Source organism: Muntiacus reevesi, chromosome 2 (assembly GCF_963930625.1).
Source record: "Muntiacus reevesi chromosome 2, mMunRee1.1, whole genome shotgun sequence".
In the NCBI taxonomy this organism is placed as follows: domain Eukaryota; kingdom Metazoa; phylum Chordata; class Mammalia; order Artiodactyla; family Cervidae; genus Muntiacus; species Muntiacus reevesi.
This window is the reverse complement of record NC_089250.1, coordinates 27576183-27585513: the sequence shown is the minus strand read 5'-3', so window position 1 is coordinate 27585513 and position 9331 is coordinate 27576183. Positions and strand designations below refer to the sequence as shown.

General features: G+C 44.2%; 1 protein-coding gene across 7 annotated transcripts in view; it reads left to right on the top strand.

Annotated features, from left to right (window-relative positions):
* The window catches only part of BEND7 (BEN domain containing 7), an 86216-nt gene extending 79404 nt beyond the window's left edge, over positions 1–6812 (top strand). For 2 of the 7 annotated variants that reach the window (XM_065921139.1, XM_065921132.1), the window contains 2 exons: positions 1103–1156; positions 4472–6812. In XM_065921139.1, the coding sequence (XP_065777211.1) occupies positions 1103–1156; positions 4472–4533 (116 nt within the window). In that variant the 3' untranslated portion in view covers positions 4534–6812. Of the gene's footprint in view, positions 1–1102; positions 1157–2695 lie in introns of all 7 variants that reach the window. The other 5 variants (XM_065921133.1, XM_065921138.1, XM_065921135.1 and 2 more) reach the window with 5 other exon arrangements.
* The last annotated feature ends 2519 nt before the right edge of the window (positions 6813–9331 follow it).

The window sequence follows — 9331 nt, the reverse complement described above, 5'->3', positions numbered from 1 at the left end:
CAATCTGCAGACAGGATGGTAGAGAGGTGAACAAGGGGAAATCTCTGAATATCTCCATCCACCTCTGAACCCTGATTGTGTCTAAACTCACAATGATCAAGAACTTCCCTGGCAATCCAGTGGTTAAAACTCTGCACTTCCTCTGCAGGGGCATGGGTTCCATCCCTGGTGGGGGTAGTAAGATGTTGAGCAGCCCAAAAAACAAAACCACAGCAAGCAGAACAAGAACAAAGCACTAGTTTGCGTCCCACCAACTCAGCGTTACAGCGTGTCGCACGCAGCAGCCCTCACCCAACTGCCCTCTCGGGCACACGCGCAGGAAATTCCAACAGGGCTGCAACCTTCGGACAGAGGGAGCAGGCCAGAGTGATCCCAGTAGCTGTGGAATGTTCTGGCCTATCCACAGCACATCCAGGAAACTGACAAGCCCATCACTTACCAGGAAACAAACAGGCACCTTCTTTTTTTGTACTTGGTGGAAGGTTCTCTGTGACAAAAGGATCTACTTTTGGAAAACTTTTAAGGGCAATTGAAATATATGAGATGAGCAGCATTTTGCATTTTAAAGCATAGAAGTAACAAATCTTTTGAAGAAATGCTTATTATTTTTTCTGATTTTATCCATGACTTTATGTTGATTTTAGATTGAGTTTCCAGCCATCAAAAAAGGTTTCGTTCCCAAGCTGTCATAAGCCTGCCCCACTGGAATATTTCTGAGAATGACCAGTAAAATTCTGCCATAGGAATTCACTGACCTCCATGCTTTCAACAATCAGGTTTAAACAATTCACCCTAAATTCTGGGTAGATACTGAAGCCTGTGTAAATAAGCAAAAATGAACTGAAATCATCAATGAGTGATAGAATAAGGATCATAAGATATAAAAAAATTTAATACACGAAAATAGATTTTATATCATTTAAAAAAATTTTATTTAAGTAATGCTCCTAAAATCTCTAATGTGATCCAGCCTAAACTGAGAAGGGAAAAGAAAGGTGAAAACTATTATGTACACTGGAGTTTTTAAATTGTATTACCATATTAGGCAGAATGAATGAATGCCTTGAAACTAATGAGATTCTTATTTTATGTTTGTAACCAGCAGAGGCAGCTGACAGTGATGAACGGCTGGACGGTGTTTCTCTAACCCCAACAGGTAAAACACATTTCCATTTTTATCACCCGCTGGAAAATATGGCATATGAGAATATTTGCATTGAGAATGTTTTTAACATCAGAGCTGCCGATGCTTGAGCAAACTACTTCCGTTAAGAGACCCAGCCCCTAGTCCTCGGAGCTTAGTGCCCTGCGTTCAGGGAGATTTTGCAAATTGAATATGAAAAGCTACAGTTTTCTCACATTCTGTTTCATCTTCTTGAAAACCTCAGATCAGCAAGTCCTAAGAACTTAGTGTCACATTTTGCCTCCCCAAACCTTGGGACATTAAAAAGATATCTATTTTAACATAAAATGACATTTCTGTTTAGATTAGGCATCATCTGTTCTATGATGGGACTCCTGTCTGTTCTGGCCTCTCCCTCCTTCCCCCAAAGGGCTTTGAGGGGCAGTATCACCACTCTCCCTATAATGGGCACCCTTCGAATACTGTGCTTTGAGTGAGTGAATAAGCTGATCCATCTCTTCAGGTGACTAATACTGTAACCAAATCAGCTGAATATAACATCTCACTGATGCATCTGTGGCAGGCCGACTTCATTCAAACTTATTATTTAACTCTCCAGTAATCCTTCCAACCTTGGACTCAGCCTGTGCCTCAGTTCTCACCCGAGAGCCCGAGGGACAGATGTCCGATCAGTGAGCCACGTGACAGAGTTTATCCCTCAGTTTGTCTCAAGATTCTGTATTGACTGCCTTCAAACCAAACCCAGACATCGCCCTGCACCTCCCCCTTCACAAACCCTGTCGGTGAACAAGCTCAGCTCAGTGTTCTCTCTCCCTTTGGCATGGTAGCGCCAGCAACTGTGAAAGGCATGTGTAGGAACTCTGCAAGGCCACGTATACACAGGCAGCACTCACCCTGACTTCAGGGTGTACAGACACACATTAGTGAACTTCAGAGTAGTCACAACCACACAAGTGAGACGGTGCTTTCTTTGTCACCAAGTAACTAAGCAACAGATAGATGGATAGGTAAATGAAATAAACTGCGGGGGCCAACAGCAACCTGCTTCTATCAAGGTCTCACTGGATATAGTCATTACAGAAATGCCAGAAAAGTGGTTTCTCTTCTAGTTTGGCTATGTGTCCATATTTATGAGGGAAGATAACTGAAATGCATGATCTCTATTGTTCCTGTCCTTCTCTGAGTATCAGGAAAATTCCCATTGTCCTTGTTCTGACCACCCCCTCCCAGTAGAGTCATGAAGCGCTTCTACTAATGATGAGATTGTCCCCTTTTGGGAGGCCCTCTGGAGGAACCCCTGGCTGTTCTACTTGTATCTGTTGGCCAAAAAGTTCATTGGAAACTTTTGTTTCCAATGTCTTATGGAAAACCCCCACTGACCTCTTTGGCCAACCCAACACTTTGCAGGGTTCCTCCCCAACCAGCCCCATTGTGACCAGGGCATTTGCACTGCCCATCCTGGCTACCATCTGCCACAGTGGGCTTTTAAGAAGTATATTATTTGAAAACCACTCCCCTTGAAATAATACCTTTGCATTTTTCCATCTGAAGATGGAGGCAGAGAGATGTTTCAGATGAGAAAATTGAACCCGGGATGGTAGAACCGCCTCATGGAACTGAAAACACTTTCAAGGACTCTGAGAAAAAAAGGAACGTTAGAGGTCATCTAGTCCCGTCCCTCGTTTTTATCCAGTCCTTTTATTTTACAGGTAAAAAAGCCTGAGGCCCAGAAACACTAAATGACTTTTCAAGGTCTCACAGCTGGTTGGTGGCCTGGCCGGAGCCCAGGCCTCTCAACTCCCAGTCGGTCCACTGCGTAGCTTTCTTAAACCTTCTCTGCATGTTTCCTAGTGATCCTAAGAGTTGATGGATGTACTAATTCCTGTAGGATTCCGTTTCAGTGTCGCCCCGTCGTAAGCCGGCCTAAAGTCTGCTGCAGTTCAGCTCTCGGGTTTGTCCTCCGATCCCGAGGCTGTGAGGTCCCAGTGAGGGCAGTTGTAAGACACCCCCGGCAGGTCTTTTCACTAGACTCCTGCTAGAGATTTGATGCAAATCACTAGACAGCATGAGAAATAATAACATTTAACCATCTCGAAAAAGGGAAAAGAAGTCACGGATTGGTGCCCGAATCTTGCAGTCATGGAATTAAATGATCTTATTAGACTAGCAAGTCTCCCCAGAGCCTCTAACCTAAACTCATAGCCCGGGGCTTCTCTGAACACAGTGCCACCACTGCATGCGCTCTTCTTACGAGTCTTCTAATGAGACCGTCTGAGGCCGTCCCATACATGCAGCTTCCTCCCTGGATCTGAGACGCACTGGTCAGATAGTCCTCATCTGGTTATCTGGTCTATCTGAGCCAGCCATAGTTGGTCTTTTTTTTAAAGATTTAACAATGCTTTTATTATCCGGTTAAGGTCTTTTTGCTCCTTCCAAATTCATGTATGTTGAGGAGGGCTGGGACAGGGGTATAACTCCCCAAGGGTTTCTATGAACCAGAACCAACCAGGCCAACTTTACGGTCAGGCGTCAGATGACATTAATCTCAATCCATCACACTTAAGCAACCTTCTGTTTGTCTAGTTTTAACAAAATGGATACATATTTTATAGTGGAAAACATTTTCTTAATTTCTCTCCCCTCAACCCTTTCAGTAAGCATTTTTGAGCACGGCCAGGAATCAGCCCTGAGTTGGGAGACTTCTGAATTTGAAATAGGTTAGTGCAGAGTGCACCTAGGCTTAGCATTTTGGGGTCATCATTTGGCATCTATTTACATACTTTTAGAAATTAATACAGAAAAGTGTAACGAAGAAAATGTAAATTACTTTTGCCACCCAGACACAGTCATTATTATTGGGTGTTTTTTTCCCCAGCCTTTTCTCTGAATTTTTTAAAAATTTATACACTGGAGGTCAAATCCATCCAGTTGGTTCCCTAAGGTTTTGTTCTGTTTTGGTTGACCACCTAACAAGAATTTTCCATTTTATTACAAATCTCCATACACATTCTTTTAATAGCTGCATGATATTCTGTTTTACAGGTAAATCATATTTTATTTAGCCATTATCTATTGCTTGATAATACATGTGAACATCCTCTAGAAGTAACCCACATTCATGGATTTTCCTGCAAAAATCATTATTGCAGATTTCTAATGGCCTAAAATTGCTCATCTGGCACACCTAAAGCTTTGGTTAAGAAACAGTGATTTAGAGATAAAACACAGATGCCTCCCCAAGAGGTCCTACATCTGGCTGTGTCATGGAAGAGTGTACAAGTCCTCCCTAAAGAAGGGACCCCCTTCACGCTCTTGTCTCTGTTGTAGGTCATATACTTGACACCAGGAGAGAAAAACCGGAAGACACAGGGACAGCTTTCACTGCCTAGACTTTCCTTTAGTGACCCTGCTCCTTAGTATACACAGCTCCTCCACTTGAATCTCCTCAAAGATCCACTAGCATTTCAGGTCACTGCAAGGCATGGGCATCCCATGGAGCTGACCCGTCATGTTTGAATAGTTTTCATATTCTTTCTTTGTCATATGCAATAACCAAGCTTCCGATTTGGTCTAAGATTTTTAAAAAATCATCTTTAGAGTTGAACTGTCAGCCTTTCAACGTCCAACGTATCATTCAGTTGGTTCGTTGTCCATCAAAAAGGAGCAGTTTTATTTTCTTTTTTTCTTTTCAATGTGAATATGGTAGAGAGTTTGGAAGCACACATTTTAACATAAATTGCTTCAATGCATTTTATAAAGGAGAGTGGCCCTTTCAGGAGGACTGAAGGAGCAGTGGTGAAGGCCAAGATTAATTAGAACTGTCATCAGCCTCGAAGATGGAAAAGTTGTTTTGGGAGACAGGGTGACTCTAACCTATTAGATGAAATCATTTGTGACATTATTTCCCCCCAAAATAATCATGTCCCTGATAAGTGCAAATGATACATGAATTGTCAAGAAAGAAAAACCTTTCACGTAGGTTGTGTGTCAACACAGTGACAAAATACCTAATTGGAAGGTGAGAAACTCAGAGTAAGCAGCCTTCCACGTGATACCCAACAACTATTTTAACAGATGGCTCTAAGTGAGTAGTCCAGGGTTGTGGCATCATGTGGCAACTGGCCACAAATGTACTTACCCTTCACACTTCATTCAGCTCTAGCACACGTGCTCTCCACTTGACAGAAAACCAACAAATGAAAATGTGGGTTCATTTCCAAGAAGTATTTTGGCATGTGGGTATTTGTTTTACAGAGATATTTATCTCTAGATTCCTTTCTCTAGTTGAGATGGTGAATTTAAAATAACCTGTTTGTTTATAAACATTACTTTTATACCTCATTTACTGTATAAAGCAAATTACCATGAATCTTTGACACTTGACCCAAAGGCCAAAAGTTGGCTTGAAAGGAATTTGAACAGTAGAAACACCAAACCTTGGGGAGGGGTTATGCTATACTGTCATTTAACACATGTCCCTAACACTTATTTGATCGAAGCAGAGAGTGTTAGAGCTCAGAGTTATAGCTCAGGCCTTCAGGCCTATAGTTCACCCCTCCGTTTTGCAGTGAGGCAGCTGAGGAGTGAGGGCTATAGCCATCCTGGGCTGGGCAACAACCCATCAACCTGCTAGCCAAACCAGGAACCTCAATTCCTTCCTACCCCACCCAAGGTACTTGTGCTATACGTGTGACACAGGGCAGTTGACCTTGAGCCAGGAGGAGAGCTCCAGGGGATTCAGGAATCCACTAAAGACCAGCTAGTTAACCCAAGGCCATGGGAGGCGTCCCTGTGAAGTGACAAGGCTGGTCTAGGTGTGGCTTATAGACTCGATCCAGCTGCTAGACAGCTACATCTCATACATGTGTGTCTTTTGTCTTCTTTTTGGAGCCTCCAGGAAGGTTCAGAGAAATGGTTTCCATCAGAAGTTTAGTCAGCCTTTTCGATTTCAGGCCAGTTAGTAGCCCCTTCCTTGAGACCCACCCCTCTGTTCATCACAGGGTCTAACAAAGTACTGTGAACCCAGACTTTTGTTTTTCTGCAAGGCATTTTTTAAAATTTGTCTTCTGCCTCTCAGAAGGAAGTCTTTCTCGAGGGAATTGAAAAGATTAATTAGTGACCTTTCACCTCTGTTATAATACTATGAATACGATGAATACGTTGGGAATAAAGGTAGAAACATTTACCTTACAGCTGTGGAATCTGTTAAATACACACTATGAAACTTCAAAGCACTTCCTGCCAAGACTAGGCAAGAGCTTGAATTTTTCACTACTTGAGAGGGGGGTGGGGATTGTTCAGCTCACAGATATGTGCAATGGATTCACAAATTGGAAATATGTGTTGTAAAACTGCAACAGCAAAATCATTTTTGTAAATTAAAACTGTATTTGTGTTTACTTAACTGTGACTACTGTTCAGACTCTACTCAGAAATCCTTTTTATAGGCTTTCTTAGCAAAAAAAAAAATTATTATTCCATACCTATGGATCATGTCTCAATCTTCTGTATATATGTTTTATTAATATGTAAATATTTAGATTTTTTTAAGATTACTATGTTCTTTTAAAAAAAAAAATTCCATGCAAGGCTAGTTGTGAAAATGGTGTATAACATGTGTTGTGATATCAAGTCCCAAGACACCCTTTATGTCTGTTCTGGAAGAAAACAATAAATTACTTTAATTGAATGCGCCTGTCTCGTGCCTGTGCGCCAGCCCTCCCGCGTTTATGAAGAGGAGCCAATGCAAGCCATTAATTAAAAGGTATTTATTAATACTCTGGTGATCTTACGTGAAAGTTTTATCATCTCTTTATGAAGTTAATTTTTAAAAATAAACGCACGGGCCAGATCGCCACCAGAAAGAGCGTCTTGGAGCGTCTCAAGTCACAGGCCCTGCCTGGCAATCAGATCAATGGCAAGCCCCACAGTAACACTTGAGCAGTAAGTACTGATATGCTTGAAGCCTAATTTTAAATGAATTAGGTGTCTTCATAATCTTCACTTAAAAGGTTAAGCCCCGCTTCTATGGAAACAACACATCAGAAGGACAAGTCAATCTCCTCTAATGCAAAGTGGCTGTTCAAACCTAATTGCTTTTATTCTCCTCTCTGAACACAGAAGGGCGCTACTCTGCATGGGTACTTGCCCCCTCCTGCCTCCAAAGGCCCCCCCGGGCGGGTCTGTCAGCTCTGTCCAGGCTTTGGTTCAGAATCCAGTTCTTGGGCCCTCGTTTGGGGGAAGGGGGTGGTGGGCTAGTCTACAGCTGGGAGGAGGGTAAGAAAGCCGCTGGATTGCAGGAGTGAAGGTGACGCAGGTGAACTGCTTGGAGAGAAAGGAAATCGAAACTCCTGACAGCCGATCCTTCATGAACCCTCCATGTACCGGCATCCCTTGGAAGCTTAGGGTCTGGCCCCAACCTACCTCTCATGCTGTAACCGCCCCCCTGCCCCCCTCCCCCACACGCAGGGCTTGATATGGCCCTTTTACTGGAGAATTATTTGTATTTTTTTTTTAATTATTGCTATGTCATGTGATTTGGCCCCAGGACACCTTTGTTCCCACCTAGCGGTGAAGGTCTGTGCTCTCTAGTTCTGGTTGACACCCTGAAGAGCCTTCTCATCCAGTGAGGGGAGAGGGTCGAGTTTCACCACCAGAAGGGGCACCGCTTGCATTTTTGTAGAATAAGAGCTCACACACCTGCTTCAATTGTCTCCCTCCTACAGGCCCGCCCTTAAAACCAAGTATGGGTGGATGGCGCTGACTCATTTCCCAGTCCTGCCCTCTGAGTCTTTCCCAAGCACTTACTGAACACTTGTTGGTAGATACTGTGTTGGTTTGGCACAGCCAGGGTTGGGACGCAAGGGGTGAGGGCCGGAGCTTTGCGAAGCAAGGGGTGAGGGCCGGAGCTTTGTGAAGCAAGGGGTGAGGGCCGGAGCTTTGGGACGCAAGGGGTGAGGGCCGGAGCTTTGGGACGCAAGGGGTGAGGGCTGGAGCTGGGGCAGCCTGTCAGCCTGGAACCATCCCACAAAATGGGGCGGCTGTGGGGGCCACTGAAGGATTCTGAGTAAGAGGTCTGATCAGAGTTACAGGCACCGTTGATGGGTCTGACTAAAGTCTGGAATATTAAGTGGAGGGGAGGGGCACATCAGAAGCAGAGAGTTCCATTAAGAAACGTGGGAACAACTAAGGATGGATAGAGGACCCCAGAGGACCAAGCCCCACATGCTACAGCACAGGAGGACCAAGAGGACCTAGTGATGCACTAGCTCGGCTGGAGGAGGGAGTGCAGCCTGCGAGAGGAGGGAGGAGGTGTGGAAGATGACACCCAGGTCTCCGACTGGAGAACCATGAGATTGGAAACATGAGGGGAGGGGCAGTTTGGAAAAAGATGACAGACAAGTTCAGGTGCACATGGGACTCCATTTCTTCTTTCAGTGAGTGGTCACTGAACACTTAGGGTCTGCCTGGTACAGTTCTGGGGGTTGGGAGCACAGCCGTGAGCCCCGGGGAACACCAGCGCTTAAAGTCTGCTGACTTCCTGAGTTCCGGAACAAGAAGAGGGAACTTAAACTGAGCAGCTTTGTCCCAAGGTAGAGGTGATCAAGATTTGAAGCCCCAATCATTCCGCATAATTCAAGTCTGAACTACACTACATTAGCACAGAGGGGTCTGTCAGCTCACGAGAAGCCCCCGGTCCCCATCAAGTCAGTCTTTCAGTCCCTTTGAGTCACTTACCATGCTCTGAGATTGTCTTGTTTATTTATGTTTATTATCTGTTTTCCCTCTGGAATCTAAGCATCATGATGTCAGGGATCTTTAAGGCCACATAGATTTCAGTCCTTGGGGAAAGAAAACATGTTTTCAGGACCCCCACTTCCCATCCTCCCCAGCAGAGGCGGACTAGGACACACACTTCCCTCTCCCTCTTCTGTGTCTCATAGCCTTGGATCACGTGGACTTTCTGTCCCTATGTTGACTCTTCATAAGTGTCCATAACTCTGCTGGAGGGATACTGGGTGCTCCCCAGGAGAATCCGGTAACTAATGATTCAGAACAAAGCTTTGAATTTTCACAAACCAACTCCGTTTGCATTTTGTAACCTCCGAAAATATGATAGTGATCATCCCTCCCAAAATACATATTATATGCATGTATGTATTATTTAGTTCTATTTTGTTATCGGTG